The sequence below is a fragment of the Salvia hispanica genome, chromosome 3, assembly GCF_029641045.1.
Source record: "Salvia hispanica isolate PSC_SH4W2 chromosome 3, Shi_PSC_v1, whole genome shotgun sequence".
In the NCBI taxonomy this organism is placed as follows: Eukaryota; Viridiplantae; Streptophyta; class Magnoliopsida; order Lamiales; family Lamiaceae; genus Salvia; species Salvia hispanica.
The window spans coordinates 42,248,772-42,272,855 of NC_142694.1; the positions used below are offsets into that span (position 1 = coordinate 42,248,772).

Below are 24,084 nucleotides of genomic sequence, written 5' to 3' on the forward strand. Positions count from 1 at the left end.
TTTATAATAAAATGTGAGTGAGAATGAATTAGTGGAATATGTGGTCCACTACCAGAAATAATAAAAGGTGATAAATTTTTAGGGACGAACGAAAATGGAAATAAGTGACAAATTTTTAGAGACAGATTAAGTATTTATATTTATATACAATTAATGACCATTTCTTTTTACATTATAGGGTAGAAATACTAACTCACACAACTCAATGGCAAATAGGGATTGCAGAAGAACTTATATAGGATCTCCAAATATCACAGTTTTCCACTACATATTTATTTAAATGAACGTGACAATTATGAGTGTAACATGCGGTCTTAGTTCCCAGATTTAGATGTATAAAAATTAAACATTACACTTAAAGATATGAATAATTAAAACTTAAAAGAACCTTACATAAAATTGAACCCAACACTCTCCCATCCCAAATAAGAAAAGGGAAAAATTAGGAAAAACACAACTAATAGTTCTTTCCATTTAAAAAGATTAAAATGTGATGGCTGCAGAGTGATTGTATCCCCCGATTGGGGTTGAGAAGAAAAAAAAAGCACCAACATTTTACACTTTTAAGCATTAAGTCAAGAATTATTCATCCAGTTAGATTGTTTAACTTCCAAAATGAATATGTAAATATAACTTTTAATAATCGCTAAAGGGAAATTCATAACACCAAAGTATTCAATAGTCGCTTTTATTTCTGTATTTTTATTTGAAAATTATAAAGAAAAAATCTAGGTTGACAATAACTAGCATTACTTCGAATTATCAAAAGCGTGCCCGATGCGCATCCTGAATTGCCTAGGTGAGTGGGACGAGCAAGATCTCGGGCAAGGGATGGACGACTTCTTTACTTTTAAAAATTATACGTTCTTTTGTTTTAAGATTCAAGACACAGCTTTCTCCTAGGTGGCCTTTTGTTTTATCTTTAGATGACTTTATCTCTCTTTATATTATGCTAGATGATTTTATACATCCTTATTCCTCATCCTATATGATTTTTTTTATCACTTTATTGGATTTATAATTATTAATTTAAATTTGCAACTTGCAATTTTTATATTTCTTTATGACGTTCTTATTAGTTTTAAATATTAATTTTGGGTAATGCTAATTAGGGATGAATATAAACAACTTTCGTCTAACTACGTCCCAGTTTGTGGGGCGCCCACGCTTCTAACAGAGCTAGCTACTGTCAATGAATAGAGAATATTATTGTAGTTGTGTGTGTGAGTTGGCCAAACGATAGAGTGATAATGATCGAGGCCAAAGTTCTCAGGTTTAAGTACATTGTGACGTAGCCTTTAAATTTATATTAATATTAAATATTAATTTACACATATAAATAAATACTACTATAGTTGTCGGCTTTTTACTAGTTGGTACATGTATCATGTTTATTTGTACAATTGAATCTAGGGCTGGCAATTTTTGACACGACACGATAACACGACACGAACCGGCACGAAATTAATGGGTTTGAGTTAGAGCTTATCGTGTTCGTGTCCTTATCGGGTCGACCCATTAAGGACATGAAAATTTCGTGTCGTGTTCGTGTCGTGTTCGTGTTATCCGTTAACAATGCGTGTTCGTGTCGTGTTCGTGTTATCCATTAACACATAATATTTTAATATTATAATTCTTATTAACACATAATATTTTAATATTATTATTCTTATTATTTTCATTCTTCAATACTTATTTTCGTGTCATTAATGGGTTCGTGTCGTGTTGACCCGAAACGGTTCGTGTCGTTAATGGGTTCGTGTCGTGTTCGTGTCTGAGGGTAGCGGGTCGTGTTCGTGTTCGTGTTTGAGGTTTTCTTAACGGGTCGTGTTCGTGTTTATTGTTATCGTGTCGATACGATAACGACCCGACATGCACGATTTGTCACCCCTAATTGAATCTCGTACTAATTGTCAAACAAAAGTCTTAAATTTTCTATATTTTCATTTTGAGTATAGATTAGGTAAAGATAGTGACTATGTTATTTGAATGAACTATAAATAAAAACCTACCAGAGATTTGACTTTCAAGTAATGCACTACTTTATTGACTTTGAAGATGGGCCTTACTTTGAGCCCATGTTACATTGTATAATCAATTTCATTTCTCAGTTTTTTTTAGTTTATATGCATCAAATTCTTAATATGCATATAATTTGTAGTGTGAAATACATGAGATACAACCAATGGCGAATCCAGGATTTGTCATATGGGGTACGAGTCGTATGATAAATAATTAAATAATACTAAAAAAAATAGAAAATAATGATAAAATAATATTTGAAATATTATTCAATTTTTAACTTGTGTATTTTAAAATAAAATAAACCAAAAACTATACATTACATCTAATTTATTTTTTACGGGTCTTCATTTTCTCAAAGCGATGGGCTATATCATCATCAGAGACTTGTAGAAATATTTTTTTTTCTCAATGTAAGTCACCAAACAATCATCAGGTTGATCACCAATTCTATTTCGCAACTTATTCTTACAAACGTCATTCCAGAAAATACTCTCTCTACACTTGCGGTAGCAACTGGAAGAATCAAAATCAACTTGATAAGCAAAAAGACAAAGGGGTAAGTGATACGAGATATCTCCATATCTCTATTAATTTGTCTATCAATTATTTGTCATATCTTTCCATATATGCTTATGATTATTTTCTTGGTCACTAAGTTAGGGTATTAGAGAATTAGTCTTATAAATAGGAGATATTGTATTCTTCTGTCGCATTCAATGAAGAAATATCAAAGTATTTTATTTATCTTTTACGCTATTTCATTTTCTGCAAAGTAATCTTGGTTTGATCGACCGGCAAAGCTCCGGCGACTGCCTTTTATCGTGTTAAGGGAACTTCACCCTTAACAATTGGTGCTTCCATTTTCGAACTCATGGCTCATACCGATGAGAATCGACACCATCAACCTTGGGGAATGCCACGACCGGGAGAGTCATCGCCGCGGGTGGAGGCTTCACCGGAAGAGTTCATGACCTCGCAGCTTGAGCGTGTCGCAGTTGCACTCAACAAATTAGAGGCTCGACTTGATGCTGCTGTTCTTCGAGTAGGCGCAACACAGGCGACGCCACACCCAATTCCTGCGCCCCCCTTGAGCGCACCAAGGCTTGCATCGGGGTACTATTCGCGCCCCGAACCTGACCCACCAGATGGGCCGCCGCTGAACGCCACCACACAGCCGCCTTACACGCCCTACCAGCCATCGTTTCCTACGCACCAGCCCTACACTTGGCAGCAACAGCCGCCGAGCTCTGACCTTTATATGCGCTGGTACCCACAAGGTCCTATACAGACGCTGCCTGCCACAAAACCTCGCCATCCAACGAGCTGGGATCTCCCCGAACAGCGCCAACATCAGAGCTACCCACCCTTCAACCGGTTGCCTCCTAGACCGCCGACCTGTTGGGACCCACCGAGACTGTACACGCCACAAGAATACACACCATATGATCAGCCGCCTCTCAATCTATACCTGTCCTATGGTACCCAACGTCTAGCAACTATTGGTGAGGGAAGGAGTAATTCCATAGGTGACTTGGATGATTATTGGGACTCCGCTGAATCCCGGAGCCTCTCACGTCCCTATCTCCATCACGATCCATCGAGTAGCTTGCTACCTACTGCAGTGATTGTCCCGCCGCCACCACTGCAGCACCCGTCCTCCTGGAGCCCGACAAGCCATAACTGTTCAGCAGCACCGGTGCTGCCCGCTGCAGCTGTGCTCCCGCCTTTGAATATGTCCCCACCAGCTCCACCTTGCAGCCCCGATATCAGTAGGGAGGAAGACGAATTGTTGGAGAACCTGCCCCCGCCAAGTCTGATCTCTCCGCAGTGCGTCCCCAATGTTAGTGGAGAGGAGGAAGCACTATTAGACGACAAAAAGGAGGCTGATTCCGTTGAGGAAGTGAAGACAGTCATAACATCATTCAATGTGGCTCGAGTGTCATCCCAAGATGTTGAGCATTGCTTGGTGGAGAAGGACAGTGATTATCTATATGCACTTGATGGAAATAAAGTGGCAGATGCCTTTTCAATATGTTTGAAGGAAATTGTCTCCCTCTATAAGGATTTTCATGGTGATGTTGTTGCAAGAATGAATCATCGACCAACATTGCTTGATGGTGATGCACGGTTGATCCTGCCACGCAATGACACGCCATGTGTGCGTGTTCTTGGACGTGTGGACAAGCTATCCATTTTAGCGCTGAATTTTGACAATCACATTGGTCCTCCCTTGATGATTTTTGATAGGGATGATGAAGGGAGATGCTTCCCTATTCGATGTGTGTTTGATCCAGGAGGAGATAGATCTCGTCGAGCTTATGTAATCAGCAACTCTCTTCTTTGCTTTTCGTGTTCCCACCTTGAGGACAAGGTGGAATTTAACCGTGGGGGAGTTGATACGAGATATCTCCATATCTCTATTAATTTGTCTATCAATTATTTGTCATATCTTTCCATATATGCTTATGATTATTTTCTTGGTCACTAAGTTAGGGTATTAGAGAATTAGTCTTATAAATAGGAGATATTGTATTCTTCTATCGCATTCAATGAAGAAATATCAAAGTATTTTATTTATCTTTTACGCTATTTCATTTTCTGCAAAGTAATCTTGGTTTGATCGACCGGCAAAGCTCCGGCGACTGCCTTTTATCGTGTTAAGGGAACTTCACCCTTAACAGTAAGCCACATCCCTCTTTATTTCAACAAACTTCATTGAAAAAGAACTAAGATCTTGGAAATTCTGAAAGCCATTATCTCTTCTCATATCCTCCATGAGTATAACAAGTTGACAATCAAAAGACCTCAAATCAATGCTTGAAAATTTGAAAGGATAAAAACTTGCAAGTTTGAGTACACTTTCTTTGTCAAAAGAAGAGAAGCCATCTCTTCCTTCAATATTCATAGCTATCTTTTGGAAATTTTATAAAATACATTACTAATAAAATTATATATATAATAATAGTAGTGAAAAAGAAAAAAATTTGGGGGAACCACCGTCCCCCCTTGTTTTGAATTGCCTCCGCCAGTGGATAACACAAATGAAAAGTTACCAATATTTATACCCTCTCAATAAAATCCTTTTATTTATTGGTTGTTACGTGCTAGCTAGTCAGGGGCGGAGCTAGAAATTTATAGGAAAGGGGACAAATTTACATATGAAGGAATTTTAAAATTTTGAGGAGGGCAATTCAGTAGAAGATTAAAAGAAATTAATTTAAATTTGGTATATAAATACATGGGATGAAGAATATGAGGTGGGGCAATTGTCCCTCTTTAATAATACGTAGATCCGCCCCTGTAGCTAGTTTAAGACTGAGCAAGAAATCGAGCATCTCTTAGTAATAAAAAATGTGAAATGAGTAAGTGAAAATTGGTTTTGTCATTTCCACATATATAGTTTTAATATACGAACAATATATTATACTATGATTCTATAATTTTTGGTTGCTAAAATAATTAGGTTTTCAGATAAAATGAAAGCTCTAACTAACCGGTTAAGACAAACACCCAAAAATTAAATTGAACCCGAATACAAGTTGAACTCTGCTCTAATCTTGCGGAACTTGGGGCACCGGCTTCTAATCCATGACCGAAGACGATGATAAGTTTTTTCTTTTCGAGTTCCCAATTTGGCACAAATCCATAGAAAGATAATTTTGTTTTGAATATTCATTTACTCAAATAATTATTAGTATTAATTTAGAAGATATGCATAATGAAAATTATGTAAAATACATTCACGAGCCACAGGTTAGAAAAACCCATATTTCTGGATTTGTCATAATCTTATCAAACTAAAAAGAAGGTTTTAGGAAAGAAAAATCGGTGATTTGTTTGATTTGGGCTTTTGGGAATAGGCTAGTGGGCTTTTCACATTTCCAAATCTCTAGCCAATATAAACAAGAAATTATAGGCCCAAACCAAAATAAAGGAGTACTATAAATTTTCACCAAACCAAAAATAAACTAATACTCCTTTCGTCCCACAATAATTATCACTCTTTTCCATTTTAGTCCAACTCATAATAATTGTAACATTTTATTTTTACCATAAATGGTAAATAGATCCTAAATTCCATTAATTCACTTTACTCACATTTTATTATAAAATCAATATAAAAAGTGGATCTTACATTCCACTAACTTTTTCAACTAATTTTTTTTTACATTCTTAAAACTCATGCTAACACCAAAAGTGACAATTACTATGGGACGGAGAGAGTAGTTAACTACTTGAAAGTAATTTGATTGTACATATTAATATTTTTAATCGTTAAAGCGTCATCACTATATAACACATCTAAAATTATAGATAATTAAGTCCATCAAAACCTTTGTCATTAAAAAGAGAGATTTCATGGATTTATAGAATTCCACGCAAGGAATATAGCGCCGAAAACATTAATTATAATTCATACTTTACAAACAACGGTTAAGATTAAATTGTCTCTTTTGAATTGTGACCACAATATTGTACTACTGTTTAACTAACTATTTTTCCGGTTAAAGTCCCTGTCCACAAATAGTTGAGCACTATCTTTTAATATATTTTATATAAAATTGTCAAGTTTCTAGTGTGACTTGACAAAATTAGTTGCTTTTGATGTTTTATGACAAAAATAAAATAGTTTCTTTTGAATAAGAAAATGCTACTACAATTAAAGTGATAATAAAAATAGTACTAAAACTAAGGAGTGTTGTTGAGTGGTATGAAACTATTCCATTCTTAATCAAATGGTCAGTGAATCGATCTCTGCCTTTGAGTATGAAGCAACTTTAAATCTTTGGTTAATTGTCCTACTCATTGATGTGTCTATGAATCAACGCTGAGATTCGTCACTGGGCCCGGCGGTGGACTTAGTAACTAAAAAAAATAGTATTATACTTACTAATACTCCCTCCGTTCCATAGTAATAGAGTCATTTTGCCATTTTGGTACGTTCCATAGTAATAGAGTCATTTCCCTTTTTGTAAAAGTTAACACATTTTTCAACAGCTACTTTATTCTCTCTTACTTTTCTCTCTCTTCACCTCTCTACCTTTTTTATTTTCCACTTTATTCTCTCTTTACTTAACTCACATAAACACAATTTTTCTTAATCTCCGTGCCGAAAAGTTTCGCCTCCATTACTATGGAACGGAGAGAGTACTAATTAAAATCAATATAACAATAAAAATAAAAATGAAAATAAATTGAAAAGTGGAGGATGAAAAGCAAAAATTTTGATGGACGTGGATAGAATATAACCGCACTTATTTAATTTGATGTCGCATAAATGTTTTGAAGGTCTGCAAAACTACAAATATTTCACAAAGTTGGTAACAACCCCTTTTGAAGTTTTGCTATATTATAAATTCGAAAAAATAATTATATTTTTAATATTTTGTACTCCACAAAAGCAGGTCAATGATATTTTTTTTACTTGGACTCGTGTTTTATTTTCTGTTTGATTCGGCAAATGTTTTACCCAAAAATTGTAGGAGTACTGACACACAATCCATCACCACACAAAATAACAATTCACCACCTAGCTCAAAAGAGAAATCAACAAGGAACATGGTCGAATCACTTGATGCATCATCTAACACATGGGTGGACCTACATGTAAAGGAGGGGGGATTCAGCCCCTAACAAATCCAATTTTTTATTTATTTTTATATCATAAAGTGATAAAATTTATTTATATTTTTATTATATAAAAATCTCTGTTAATAATCTTAATTATTTGAAAATTTAGCCTCTACTTCATTTTTGCGTCGGCCAGTGATTCTAACGCCTAATCTTTAGTAATTAGTCTTGTCAAAGACGGGGACCAACTTTTTAATCCACAGACAAATGAGTAAAAATTTTTCTTCTTATTCACCAAATTCGACTATAAACATGACAGTATAAGTTTATTCTTAATATTTCAGATTGACTAAGCTAAGAGATGTTGTAAATATGGAGTTTCAGAACTTCTTATCAATTGCGAAAAGGAGCGTTCGCCAAGAAAAGAAGCACACCATCATCCTTAGAGCACTCCCAATGGGTCGGCGTTAAATCCGGCGAAAAATCGCCGATTATCGCCGGATTATCGCCGGGCGTTGGAGTGAATACGGCGATAATTTGGCGATAAAACTCCCTTATTATCGCCAACTCCCTTATTATCGCCAACTCCCTTATTATCGCCGAATCATCGCCGCCCACTGTGGGCGCGATTCGGCGATAATTTTTTTTTTTTTTTAAATCTTTGTTTTTTAAATCTTTGTTTTTATGGTTTTTATTTGTAGTTTTTTTTAAATCTTTGTTTTTTAAATCTTTGTTTTTTATGATTTTTATTTGTAGTTTTTTTTTAAATCTTTGTTTTTTTAAATCTTTGTTTTTTATGGTTTTTATTTGTAGTTTTTTTTTTCTCGTTGTATTATATTTTCCAATGATTAATACAACGATGAATTGTTCATTATAAATCTATTTATTAAACACATTTGTAGGGAAAATTAAACAATATTAAAAATGATGATGTAAAAATGAAATGTTGAGTTAGGGAGAAATAAGGGAGAAATAAGGGAGAAACCATTGGAGCAGTTGGCTAAAAGTTGGCTAAAAACTGAGGATAAATTTTGGTGCTGATGTGGCGCTGATGTAGCAGAAGTTAGAGAGAAATAAGGGAGTTTTTAGGGAGAGTATTGGGAGTGCTCTTAACTAGACAAATTTTACAACTTGACTATGTATTTTATCATTTATACTAGTGTGAAACCAATATTCAATGTAGGATTCCGTCCTTCACTGAAGGAACATTCCTATAAATAATTCATAAAGATTCCACATATGTTGAAATAATTCACTTATTGAAACTTAACTTTAATTAAATTAACTGAAACGTGCAATAAGATATAATTTTATTTAATAACACAAAAGAATAGACTCCGCCCACCATTTAACATGGTTTATGCGTATTATTAATCTCATTGTCGAATCTGCACGACAGAAGGAAAGGGTCCACCACCAATAAAGATGTCAAAATATGTACCCGTATGCAATAATTTTTTCCCAGATCAATCTAATCCTAATAAACTCAATTTTCTTGGAGTACTTTTTTATTTTGTTTTTCATAATTGGATTTGACTTACTGATTACTGATTGTAGTAACACAAAAATTAGGCAACACAAATAGAAGCATCCTTAAAAATCAAAAGATTGTACTTATTTGTCCTTAATTTAGGAACGCTTTCTTTTGAGTCCTTAATTATGATGATTTTAAAAATATTTCAGACGGTCTCAACTTTTGGATCTCTAAAAGCTAAGTTTTTTTAAGTGACTCACACGTCATTATAAATAAACATTTTTTTTGTTCTATGTCAATCAATGCATATTTTTGACTAAATTAAATGAGTCAATTTTAAAGGCAAAATCAACTTTTTAAATTTCTTTTATATTTTATTCTCCTTTTGTATATTTAATTATTTCTATCTCATATTTTCTCTCCATTTAACACATTAAATACCATTTTTAAAAATTTCTTGCCAATAAGAAATGCTTAATTAATTTGGGACGGAAAAAGTATATAAAAGTGAATTAATATTCTAATAACTATTCTTACTGATTTTTTTAAATTTTTTTTTCAAATTTATGTCAAATCAAAGTGAAATATATCATAGACTAAGATCTTAATTATTTGAACATTCGTCTCACAAAAATGCAAAAAGAAATAAGTTGGCATTGATTTGGCTCCATATGGTGGTTGGTGAAATTTGGCATTAAAATGGTTTGGTAGCCAAATTTTAGGGTAGTTGGCTACTTGGCTTCTCCCTCTCCCATATTGCATCTTGCAAATTATGCTTATTAATAATAACTGGTCACTAAGTTCAATGGTCCCACATTTAATATTATTATAGTACCAATATGCCCATGCCCATGCCACTGCATTCCCTTTATTTCAATTTTAATTGACAAATTAAACTAAAAATAGTATATAAAATCTAGAAATAAAGTATATAAGTTTGATTTTACAAATTGATTGGTATATTTAACATTTTTGTGGCAATTGAATCTCCGAACAGTCACATAGTTAATCCTCCCCAAAGATAATTAATTGCTTATATATAAGAAGCAAGTGACATTAATTTAGTTACATTGTTGTTTGTGAAGATGAGTAAAAAAAATTGACGCTCAAATTCAAGGTTCTAACTTCTAATTAAGATCCTAAACCCCACAAATAGTTTAAAAATCACATCTTATTCCTTCTTTCACAATTGGTTAGTAAATCATTAATACTTAAATGTGGATTTGGAAGGAAATTTTTTGTCACAACATGTACGTTTAATACATTTCATATAGATGCCAAAACATATAGCTAGTACCTGCATTTTTGATAATATAGTCACATCATGTACTTATATATAACATGTAAATGTTTGCAGGTACATTATTGTATCCATGAATATTACATACGGAGTATTAAAAATGTAAATGGTGAAACACCATTAATTAGGTGATATTCATTAAGATTAAAATGGTGAAACACCATATGAATTAGGTGATATTATATAAGCTCGGTTACGCGTAGTCAAAATAATAATAAGATAGACAACTTAAAATAAGATTATACTCCTAATGGCAGACGGATGGAGTATTTAATTAATACTACTCCGTATTAGATTTATTGTTATTGTTTGGTCGACTAGATTATAATTAAAAATAATTCAATATAATTTTATGTTTTTATTTGGTTAACTAGATTATGGCTGGATTAAGAAAAGTTGAAAATGGTTAAAATTAATGAATTTTAAATAAAGCTTGGTTATTTTTCAGTGCCTTTTTCTTTCACTATTCATAGTAGACCATTACCTCTATACATTTCCTCAGCCAATATAGATAGAATATCATAGTTACGTTAAATTATTTATCTAAATATATAGCAGTTCACAATAATCATTACATTATATATGTATGGGGGTACTATATATATAATTGATACTGAGATCTACCTTAAAATTTCAATTGAAAGCCATTTTATGGTTCGATACAATAAATGTATGAGAAGATTATGGATGATGCCCACTCTATAGCTCTAGCTATTTGTCAATTTTCAATGAGCCAAATAATTGTAGTAGTTGTCAATTCAAAACAAAACGACATTCAACAATTTTCCCTTAATAGATCATTGATGGATTCAAATTCGTAATCTTTTAATTACGTGGTTATCCCTATAATTTAAATATTAAGTAGTTTTACTTGGCAATTAACTAATTCTTTCTAAGAGTTTTAGCAACGCATGAGATGGATTGACGTGTTCCGAAGGGCACGACGAGAGACAACTGCGAGCTGCGTTGCGGAGAGGTGGAGGAACGAGCAAGCACACAAGTGAGAGGCGTCCCGTCCCTTGTCCAACTTGAGTTCGATACCCAGTGCTAATATATCTTTCATTTTATGTTCCTTATTGATTTTTTTTAATGTTATTATTTCATTTATTTTCACTTTCTCATTTTTTAATACTTTTGTTCTATTTTATTCTATTTGAGCCTAAATTTAAATCAATTCGCATAATTAAAATTTTAATTAAATTTAATTTGCTTGTGAACATAATTAGATATTGAATTTAATTGGGAACTGAATTTAATATAAATGTATAAATGATATTTAAATGTATATATAATTGAAAATTGTATGAAATAAAAAATGATTAAATGATAAAGGCCACGAATAATACAAGAGATGATATGAATATGAGAATGAGTTGAGTGTTAATCTAGGTTATATGTCATCAAATTTGGATCCTAGATTGGTTTATGATTCATTTCAAGATGGTGAAGTATTATTGTTATCAAACATCTTTCGCATCAATTGTTGATATTTTGATATAAATACGTTCTTTCTCTTCCAATATAAATGAAAATACTCCCAATTAGAAAATTTGGCGAGCCAAAAACAAAAAAAAATTACACAACACCTTACGTATCATACTCCATATCAAGACTCAACAACACAACAAAAGATACAGACAAGCCCAAACATGGATTAAATCAATAAAAGAAGCATATTGTTCTTATTTAGCTTAGGAAGAGCTTTAAAATTTTAAAATGAATTAGTTCTTCCAATTTAATTTGGCAAGCAGGGACCATGATCATGTTACTATGTGTTCATCAATATTTTAAGCACACACTATACACTGCGTGCGTGTCCAAACTTTCTATTTTAGTGTTTTGTCGATTTTCAATACTTTTTGTATTTAACTGAACCCATACATCTCATCAAGTTGTGTCGTCTAAATTAAGAAAAAAGTAAGTGGTCTGTCATTTTTATTCCTTCGTAATTAACATGATAAATTATAGTGTAAATTTATAAAATATAATAATGATTACTCATAAATTGAAAAATATATTACTACTATATAATATGTAAATCTAGCTAATTTTTCAATTAAGATTTTAAATTAATTATATAATAAGATCTAATACGCAAAATGATTTTCTATTGGAACGACCGTGGTAGGTATTTATTGGATTTATCATAATGAAATTTTTAATTTTCATATTCAATCTCATAAATTCATGAAATTCACTCTGGAGCCCGCATGGTCAGCACAGTTAGTTCTTGAGGGACAGAGTTGCAAGAATGAGCAAGGATCGATTTCCACTACTACTGTATAATTATTGCAACATCTTTCAGGCACAAATGTGAGGCTTTATGAGGTGGGCAAGACAGTGGGTTACGACCCTCCTCGAAAGAAATGAAATTCACTCTGGAATTTCTCGTACAATGATGTATGACCGTATTACATACACAAAATTCCAAAACAATATTCACATATAAATATCTATATAATCATTAATTACAAGACGAACTCCAAAATGTAGTGATTGGTCGCGGTGCTCCGAATATTTAATATCTATATAATCATTAATATAATAATAAATGCATACCTATGACATAAAATCAATCATTCCGAATATTTAATTAATTATCATATGCTATTTTTTAAAATGGGACAGAAATTATTTGTGGAAGGTGGAGATTTAGAAGCCATTTTGAAATCTCACCAGTCAGTCAAACTTTTTCTGCTCTCACGAGCCAACTGTTTACAAACTTTATATTATAATTTTTATAATTTCAAAATTTGCCTTTAAATTCTGGTTGATAGTCCAGCATTATGGAATTCAGTCTCAAGCCTCAACCTCTGTCTACATTCTCATTTCTTCCTCTCATCTTCATCAAATTAGTCTCCTTAAACATCGTTGATTACTTCGCGATCGAATGGCTGAAAATGGAAATCCACATCGGAGGAGGCGACCGTCGGGAAATAAAATGCGGTGAGTGGTTTCCATGCTATGCTTTGTCAAGTTAGCAGTCTTGCTTCTACTTTGCCTTTGCTTCATTGTCTGTTCGACCTTGAACGTCTTCGATGTTACTCTAAAACCCTAATTTAACTTAGTTAATTTTCCTCTTCTAGTATTTTTTTTTCATAAATGGATTTTTAATCTTTTAATTTGCCTATTATATTATGATTATTGTCACACAAACTGATTATCTTTTCGCTTCTCCATTTTTGAGTCGATTTCAGTTTTTACCTACCTTTTAAGAGTTAATTAAATGTTACCAAATATTGAAATTACTCGAATTTCCTCTCAAATTAATTAAATGTATGTTCATGACTTCATGATTTATTTTTTCTTCAAAATAGTTTATAATGATTTTAATTGTTATATATATATATATATACCCCGATTTTTGTCGAACATATTTCAAGGTCGAGCAGCCTTCGAATCTAAGGTATAGCAAGCAATGACTGATAATTTGCCAAGGATTTTGCATGGACACCAACGCCTTATGCAACTGCATACAGAGACGGAGCTAAGAAATTATCTAAGGGAGAAAAATAAATATGAGAAAAATTTGAGAATTCAAGAAGGAGCATTTAGTGCACATATATAAATAAAATAAATTTTATAAGGAGTTATATGTATATATGGGGAAATTAATATGTGGGGGCATATGTCCCTCCTAACGAAATGCTAGCTTCGCCCCTGACTATATACGTCTCACTAGCTGGTCAAATCCGCACCCGAAAATAGGATCAAACAACCCCCTTTAGCAACTTCGATTAACACTATATCATTGTTTGTTCTATGATCCTCGTGTTAAAGACTGCAAAAGGTAATAGTACTAAAAAGAATTATATATGTTCTTTTGTTAGCATATGGTATTTTTTTTTTTTAAGTTCATGAATAAATTTTAAAATGATGCCATGATCTGACAAGATTTAATATATACTTATAAAGTTTGTACGTTATTCTTCATGCTCCATTCAAAATTGGGGTTCACAAAATCCCAGGTTCCATACTTTAAATTGAAAGAGACTCATTTTAATCAATTAAAATATTCTTTGAGAAACCTCTTTTTTCAATCAAAATGAAGGACTTAATTAACCAAACTAAGTAAAATCAATATCAATTACAATAAATATGGGGAAATTATAGTAAAATATGTTAGTTTTGGAACTTATTATAATTCCCCATTTTTTATACTTATTGAATTTCCTCGAATTAAATATGCAAAGCTATCTCATAAATATCACACCGGTAAAAATAACCAACATGTCACTACCTCAATAAATATTTTTGGTGGGGGGATATTTGTACCTAAATATTGCTTATAAAAGAAGAATGCGTACTACCTCAACATAAATAGTCAGATTTTTTTATAGAAATTCTAAAATCTTGAACCTAATTGATTAAATTAATGCTTAGGTTAATGAAGTGCGCCGCACACATGAAAATGAAACATAGATTATTTAGTTTGAAAATGTAATAGATTTAGAGGTATAAATGAATGGGTTGGTGAAAATATTGTGAAAATTACAAATGCACAAACTTCACCGGTCGGTCAAACATTGATTGATTTTAACCATTAGATTATTTCCACACAACCCAAATATCTTTGGAGCTTTATATGTGTCACTATAAATTCAACTCATCTACAATCAACATGCTTCCATGACTTTCTCTCTCTCTCACAAACACATCTTATCTTGGACAAGGTATGTAACTTCCTTAACTTTCTTAGTTTTGACTTTTTTTTTTTGGAATTCTATTTTATTAAAGGTTTGTAGTTGTTTTTGTTGGATTAGGGGTTTTCTTGGATGATCGGTCGGAAGTTTGAGGTGATCGAACGATCAACATGTATTGATGGCGTGACACATGTAAGCGATTCCCGTATTATTCTTGTCAAGTCAGCCGTCGCCTTAATTTTGCAGTTAGCCTTTGCTTCATTGTCTGTTCGACCTTAAAACTGATAGAAAACCCTAATTGTGACCTTAATTTATGCACAAGATTTCTTCAATTTTTTAAATTTGGATCATGTATAGATTAACTAGTTCACATGAATGAATTTGAGGTTATGAAATTCTTCTAAGTATCGACCGAATATCAAATTAGGAATCAATGATCCTTTTGGAGACTATAAAATCATAGAAATTTCGATTAAAATATATTTATGCACTACATATATCACTATACATAAATAGAACACATAAATTGTGAATCGTGATATGTACATGAATGGATGTGGATACTATATATTATGAAGAAATAAACATAGAATATTTAGGAACTTGTATTTTCTGACATTGCTGATCATACAGATTTTGCTTGGATCCTTCTAGTATTGAAACTGCTGTATTTTTTGTCATCTGCATAATAAAGCCAACTGTAATTCTTACCTTTTTATAATTTCAAAACTATATATCTCTACTAAATAATGATATTTACATAGATTGATTGGTGTTGGTGTAGGGTATGGGTAAAAGTGATTCATTTAATATAGTTTTAAATAGGGGGACCATGGAAGCCCATTGCATATTAATGTTTCAATTTAAGGTAGCAAACTCTTTGGAATTGAATGTGACGAATAAATCAAGAATTGGGAGTGTGGGTGCATGTATCTTGAAATATACCATATGCTAAATAAATGAAAATTGGTGGTGATTAAAATCTCTGTATAAAGATTTTATATGAAATGAGACATTAGATTGAAATGAGTTCATGTGGTAGATAGTTTGTAACAATTAGGGAATTAAAAGGGTGTTTAATTAAGATTAGTTTAAGGTTGAACAGCAAATGAAGCTAAGTTATAACTTGCAATTGACTGCTGGCTTTGCCAAGATTATGTATGGAAATCGATTAATCACTTTCAGCAGAAAAGGGTAAGAAATTTTGCAGTTGCAGATTGTTGTATGTTTTTAATTAATTAATTATCTATTTGCAGGGTATGTACTAGAGTAATAATTTAAATTTGAAATTATATGGTATTTTGTTTTATTAGTTTCTATATCATTTTGTGCATGTAATGTCTATATCATGTACGTATTGTGGATGGCCCTCGATCGATTTTATTGTTTATGATGCACGACTTGTCGCTTTGGGGGTGATTTTTATTTCATTTCATTTAGATCTGAGCCGTGGGGTGTACAAAATGGAGTACTATCTCTATTTAATTTATATGGAGTACAATAGTTTGCCAATTATAAATGAATTAATAGGCAACTACTACGTATACTAAAGATGTTAGAACTTTTTGAACTAAAGGGGCATGCCTAAAAATCTAAAACTCGTGTTTCATTTTGTTAAGAGGGCTTTGTTATAAATCCACATTTATTAGTTAATATGGATATATAGGGAATATTAGGAACTTTCTTTTGAATAGTATGAATTATGAACTACATTGGTCATTGGGTGACAGATTTTGACTATATATGATATTCATGATAGTCTTTTTTTCACGTGGAACAAAGCATATATATATGTATACTATGCATACTTCAAGATAATGTATTATAGGCTGCAATAGGGCTTTTGTTATGATCTCTTATATTTCACATTGATTATGAATGATAACTTCTGTAAGTTACAGATGAAATGAACTTTCTCTTTAAGTCTTAGTAACTCTTAACATACTAGTCTTTTGAAATAAATTATCTTGTCTGCCAGTAACCATTTTCACTATCTTATAATGGGTTAATTACTAAAAGCCAAGTGGGGATGAGATCTAGTAACCAAAATAAATTTGCCATATGATCTTGACTAAATGATCAAACACATTTTTGTATATGATTTTTCTTTATGCAAACTATTTATTTATTTACAATATCAATTAGAATTAAGTTTAATTTCCAGAAAAATGAATTTAATCAAATTTTAGTCCGTTGTCCTGCAACTTTAAAAATCATCCATAAAAACCACAAATTTGAACATTTCTTTTTCAATTTTTCCATGACGAAATATTCAGATTTTGTTTTTGTAATATGTAGATGATTTGATGCACATATATTTATTTGCTAAGTGTGTTGAAAAAAATGATAAAATTCCACATGCGGTCTACTCTTCGTAGACCTTTCCCGAACCAAATTAGGGAGTACAATTTTCACCCTAATTAGACCATGTGGGAAAATTGACAAAAATTTTAAAATTCATGATTTTTACTGACGATTATTAAATTTTTGGGACGAACCAAGATTTTATCAAATTGCAAGATTTTTCTGAAATTTTTTACCTTAAAATTAATAATTTTTGTTTATATAGCAATAGATTTAGTTATAGTAATCACCATAGATTATACAAGATCTATACATATATTTGTTTGTATCTTTATCATTAACACTAGTAGTATCATTTTATTCTCATAGTGATGTAGAAAAGTAATAAGCTAAATGAGAGAGAGAGAAAAAACAAAAACCCTAATTTTACATCACCTTCCGACGTAGGTACACATGGTAATCAACTTGGTATTTGTTAAGCAATTTTCTTAAATTGTCTAATGTGATTGTTTCTTTTTACTCAACACGAAATTAATGTGTGAATGAAGATATTTTTTTTTGCAGTGGTGGCTTCGTGACAAGTGGAATGCAAAGGGTCAATTCAAACTGAGCGAAGAGAAGAGATGATTTAGATGTTGAATTATCAGCTGCTTTAATTCCTTTGTGTGCATGATGTAGCTCAAGTTTAGTGAGTGAAACTAATTAAGTGGAGATCTCAAGATGATCTTAACACCTGCTCCATTTCCAGCCATAACTCTATTTGACAATTATAACATTTTAAAGAGATAGTGTAAGAAAAGTAGGTGTAAGAAGTATGGTGAAACTTAGTGTATTTATAAATGAAACTAGAGTATTAAAAGTAAAATAAAACAAAAATCAATAAATAATTGCAGCGCCTCGATTAGAATAGGGCAGCCGACTCGATATTCATGCTATAAGAGCATCTCCAATAGCGGCTAGCCCACCGGCTAGCCGATTCGCGGCGCTAGCCGGTAGGCTAGCCGAACTACTGCGACCGGCGAGCGCCGAATCGGCTAGCCATTAGGCGAGCGCACGCCGATTTGAAGGCGTCGGCCGCCATTGCATGCTGGCGATCGGCGAGCGATCGACCAGCGCAATTTTTTATTATTATTTTTAAAATTTTTGAAACACTATATGTTCGCGATTTTCACGTCATTTTCATTTGCACCACTTGTTTTAACGAGTTTTCTCTCTATCTAAATTTATGTACAAGAGCAACAACGCGAAATGAGTAACGCGGGTGGTGGTAGTGGTGGGGATGCTGAGGTGTACGAACGGCGAATGAACGAGGCATTGGAGGCCTACATGAACCGCGAGATAGAGCGGTACATGCAAAGGGCCTTGCAGTCTCGATGGGCAATTAAGGGTCCAACGCGTTTGTGGGATGTCGGCTGTATTGCTGATATAATGTATGCCTGCATTATCGTGCACAACATGATCGTCGAAGACGAAGGCGTACTACTGACTAATTGGGCTAATGACGATACTGATGCAGCCGGTCCAAGCCACTGAATGGCCACCCCTAACGTACGACGTGGGGTACCTCACGATGAAGTCGGCCGCCTCTAGGCACATGCCGACATGCGCCAAGTGGATGCTCATATTCAAATCCAAAAAGATTTAATTGAAGAGTTGTGGGCACGGAAGACTGCACGATGATATTTTTTTTCTTTATTATGTAATTTTTTTTAATGAATATACTTTTTTTTAAATGGAATTAATATGTCTCGTAAATTTAATTACGTAATTTATCGTAAATTTGATTCCGTAAATTTAGTTGTTTTTGAATTATTTTTATTGCGGCTAGCCTGTGGCTAGCCTTAGGGCTAGTCTATTTACTTAAAATGATGATGTGGCAAGTGGAATTTTAGTGTTGGTAACGTGGCAGGGGGAGAGAGTGGCTAGCCTATCTCCATTGGAGATGCTCTTAGAAAACAGTCGCATGAGACTACTCTATTGCTAATGCTCTAAAAGACAGCTCTATCTTCAAGAATTCACATAATTACAATCCACCATATAGACCACAACCCCACAAGCTATTATTGTGTTGTTGGACACAAATTCACATATCAATAGACAATAGGTGATTTAGTCCAGTGATGTGAACTTTTATGGTTAGAATTTCACTAATAATTTAAAGGTTATTTTCTTCAGGACACTTGAGTAGGGGCCCTTGTCGTGGGTGTGAGCATCTTTGAAAAGAATGAAAAGTAGAAAATAAAAAATGTTAACGATATGCCTATTGGGCTGGACTTTTTGGTCAGGTATAATTAGACCTTGTAAGAATTAATTGGGCCTTAAAATTCATAGGATTTTAGTCTCAAAATTTGTTATGTTATGTGGCTTTATGGCCTGAATTAATTTGCCAAATGATAATGATTGTTTTATTTATTTTATACTTTGCCTAAATTAAAAGATATCGGTCTAAAATTTTTTCAAAAGTCATATTTAAAAATCGTTAATTACCTAATTAACTAATTTCCACTTCCTTAATTACGATTAGAAATGACAGTGACAGTTAGAAGTGGGCCGGGGAAAATATTCTTAAAGCCCGTTTCCAAATACTTCAGATCCATGATCATCATAGCTTTTTTCCACCGTCCTTGACTCAATGATCATTACTACTCTCTTTTTTATTTTGGTAAAGGCCCAAAGTTTTGTCAAATTTGACGTACTACTATGTAATTTTAAAAAATAGTCAATTAAATAAAATTTTGACAATTTTTCTGAATTGTCCCAAGGAGTTGAATTTGGGGAGAATTGAGCATGAGAGGACGTAGACGCCGGGATGCCAAAATCGAGCAAGCTGCTTGAGCTTTTGGAATATTGACGTTCACGTCAAGCTCAATTTAGAAAATCGTTGTTATGATTTAATTGATCATTTTATAAAGTTATGGGGTAGACTGTAATTTTTTAGCAGTTTCTCCATTTTTGTTGTATTATGTAACCTAATTTCGACTATACAAAACGACAGATGTGGAGTTTATATCTTAATGAGCTATTCTTTTGAGAGAATTTGTTTTCTAATAGATCTTTATAATAAGTTCTCATGTTTAATCTTCCATATTCTAATGCATTAGAGAACGTTTATCAAAATCTCATTTGCTTTAATTTTTTCGGAAATTAAAATGTGGATGCCAATATTAGGCATTTACATCGAGTGGGATGTTGATGCAACAAAACATTGCCAAAAATAATTTGCATATGGAAAATTATTTTTGATCCCTTACTCCACTTTATCATCTGGACTAGACAATTTACAACAAAGATGGAGTTGTCCAAATTTTCTTTTGGAGAATAAAGGAATTTACCTTTATTCCATCTTCATTTGCAGATTCCGTTGAAGTTTGCTTTCCGTCAACTTTCCTCTTTCATTAATTTGTCATGCAAAAAACTTTATTCTCGTAGACTCACTATATATACATATATATAGAAAAGTTGAATGTATGTACAACAACTACAATCGACAAATAAGAAACCATCTGAATCATTGATCTGCTTTAATACCGTAACATTATTGTGTATGATTATCTACACATTTTCACAAATTAATAAGAATAATTTTAAATCTCATAGGTGTTTGGTTTCCTAGATAAATTAATACCAAGATACAATCTGAGATTGGATTATGAGATTATTTTAGTCATAGGGGGTTAGCTATGACTAATTATCCTATGATTATTCATCTAGGATTGAATTGTGCGATTGAATCTCATGAACCAAACACACTATATATTTACTCCGAGATACAATCTTGGTAACCGAACACCCTCTAACTGTACTAATTAATCTCCATTATAGATGTAAATATAAATAAAAAAAATTACTCCATTAGTTTTTAATCAGTCTAACAATAACTAAAAATATACTTTTGTCTCCTCCATGAACTTCTGTGTATTTTTTGTATATCTAGGCTAAAAAATTGGACCACTATTTTTATGATGGGATTCGAATTCATGTTCTTTTTGAAGTACCATGCTACCATTCACCTTTATTCCCCAACTTTTCCATTAATATATGCACAAAATCAAAATAGGACTTAAGTTCATTTGAAAAAAACTAAAGTTCAATAAACTTAACTCAAATAATTGTTGTAATATCAATTTACGAAAATCAATAAATTTTTATTATATTATATTATATTATAGGAGTATTATAAATTAATTCTCTATAGTACAAATTAAAATGTTGAAAATAATATTCTATCGTTCCATAAAAATAGACAATTTTGTCATTTTAAGCCGTCCCATAAAAATAACTTCTATTTTATGAATTTTTTTTCTTTCTAATCATCAAATGAGCTTCATTTTCTACTAATAAACTTAACTAATTATTCTTTCTATTTCTCTCTTATGTTACCAATTGCGCATTAAAACTCGTGTCGTTACAAAAGTGATTTTTTTTTATCGGACAGAGGTAGCATGTGTAAAACTCAATGCCCTCATAAGGACCATGCACAAAAAATTCCCTCACCCCTTTAATCAAACATTCCCACATTTATATATAGTAACATTGCAAGGAGCAAACACACATTGTCACACTCCACCAAAATTCTCCCAAAATTCAAGAAATTGATCACCACAAAAACATTGATCAACCATGTCCACTCTCAAACTCTTGCAAATCACAATCTTTCTTTCACTATTTTCATCTCTAATCCATGCTCATGAAAAACCATCAAGAAAGCTAGATGAAAATCCACCCGACCTAGAAAACAAGTGTGGTGATTGCCCTTGCGACAACCCTTGCGACCCTCAGCCATCTCCGCCGCCGCCATCGCCTCCGCCTCCGTCTCCGAAGTATCCGCCGCCGAGCAACGACTGTCCGCCGCCACCCGCCGCCAAGAAACCGCCCAAGGGCACTAACCCTCCCTACATATACATAAATGGGCCACCGGGAAATGTTTATCCGGTTTATCCGTATTATTCCGGCGGACGCCGCAGCGTTTTGGTCGGAAAAATTCCGTTCTCGATCATCGGCTGTTTATTGTGGGTGGTAGCTTTTTGAAGATTTTTTTGGGTGGAAAAAGAATAAAAAATCATGATCCATATTTTCAATTTGGTGAAATTATAAGGTTTGTTTAAGTTCATGTTTGATGGGGTAAATTGATTTATTGTGTTAAATTGATCTTTAATAACCCATGCTTGGTTTGGTTTATGCTTTATTTATACCTTCTGTGCTAATTTGATCTTAGAGTAATTAATACTAAAGATTAACAATATTTAAAAGATTATGTTACTATGTTGTGATAGATGAAACATATCCATATATGCCTTTTCGTATTACTAGTGTCTCGAAGTTCGTTAATTGTACTTTTTGCCGGTTTATGTTTAATTTAAACTATTTAGGTTGTTGGAGTTATTTTGCACTTTGATGTAAATATTGATTAAAATTTGGAGGAAGTTGTATGTATTTTATGCTATTGTCAAAAATTGGACCACTATTTCTATGAGGGGGAATCGAAATTGATGTTTATTTTTGAAGTTCCATGCTACCATTCACCTTTATTCCCCAACTTTACAATAAATATATGGACTGCATCAAAGTAGGAACTTAACTAGACTTGATTTGATATCATCCTCGTCGAAGAACCACGACGAATCAATAAAAAACGCTGCAAAAAACTTGATAGAATAAATTAGATATGGATAGATATCAATTAAATTGTATAAATGTTCACTCAACTTGAATGAATTAAAAAAAAATACAGAACTATCAGAATGATGCCACAAACTACATGATTATTCATTCGTAACTAAGATAAATTAATCAATAAATTAAAAATTCGAAATAAAACTCAAGAATGAACTAAAATTCACAATTTGATTAATTGTAATATAGTTCATCCAATATAAGGCGTTTAAATCTTAAAACATAAGACAAATATAAAACTAAAAGAAAACCTTAATGGTAGGAAAACAAATCAAATTTATCTATTAATATTGATCAATAATTTTCTATATTATTGATCAGCCATTTTCCATCTACTTATTCTATTAACTAGAAAAGCAATAATGGTCAAAAATAAAAACTTTCATCCATCAGTCCATCACCATGAATACAAAACAAATATTCAATACATTTTGATTATACTATATAAATTAATTCTTGTGTAGTAGATTGATTCACTCAATCTAATTGGAAATACTATAGTACATTTAATCAAAATTTCCCACCTTTATATATAGTACTATTGCAAAGGGCAAACATACATTGTCACACTCTTTCAAAATTCAAGAAATTGAGAGATTGATCAATCATGACCACTCTCAAATTCATGCTAATCACAATCTCTCTAGCTTTATATTCATCTATAGTATTTGCTTATGAAACTAATCTTGAAAACAAGTGTGGAAATTGCCCTTGCCACAAGCCTTGTAACCCACAGCCGTCTCCTCCGCCGCCTCCGCCTCCGCCACCGTCGAGCAAGAACTGTCCGCCGTCCTCTGCCGTCCCAAATCTTTATCCGGTTGTTATGTATTATTCCGGTGGCCGCCGCAGCGTTTTGGTCGGAAAATCTACGTTCTTGATCATTAGCTTTCAATTGTGGGTGTGAACAATATTTTAGTTCTAGTTAAATTAATTGATAGGTTTGTTTGAGTTCATGTTTAATGGACTAAATCAATTCATTGCTTAAATTGCTCTTTAATTAGAATAAGTTATAACCCTTGTTTAGTTTTCGGTTTATTGCTTTAGTTATGCTGTTTTTGGTTAATCCGTTCTTTGATATTTAATTAATAAAGATT

General features: G+C 32.6%; 1 protein-coding gene and 1 long non-coding RNA gene across 2 annotated transcripts; both read left to right on the forward strand.

Moving 5' to 3' along the window:
- Nucleotides 1-14,343: 14,343 nt before the first annotated feature.
- Nucleotides 14,344-18,099, forward strand: LOC125213074 (uncharacterized). The gene is made up of 3 exons (XR_007174849.2): nt 14,344-15,043; nt 15,134-16,207; nt 17,882-18,099. It is a non-coding gene; the product is annotated as an uncharacterized LOC125213074 (long non-coding RNA).
- A 3,753-nt stretch (nt 18,100-21,852) lies between these two features.
- On the forward strand, nt 21,853-22,475 carry LOC148930853 (uncharacterized). The gene has a single exon (XM_089068813.1). It carries the CDS (start codon nt 21,938-21,940, stop codon nt 22,343-22,345), a length of 408 nt encoding a protein of 135 aa, XP_088924939.1. The 5' UTR covers nt 21,853-21,937; the 3' UTR covers nt 22,346-22,475.
- The last annotated feature ends 1,609 nt before the right edge of the window (nt 22,476-24,084 follow it).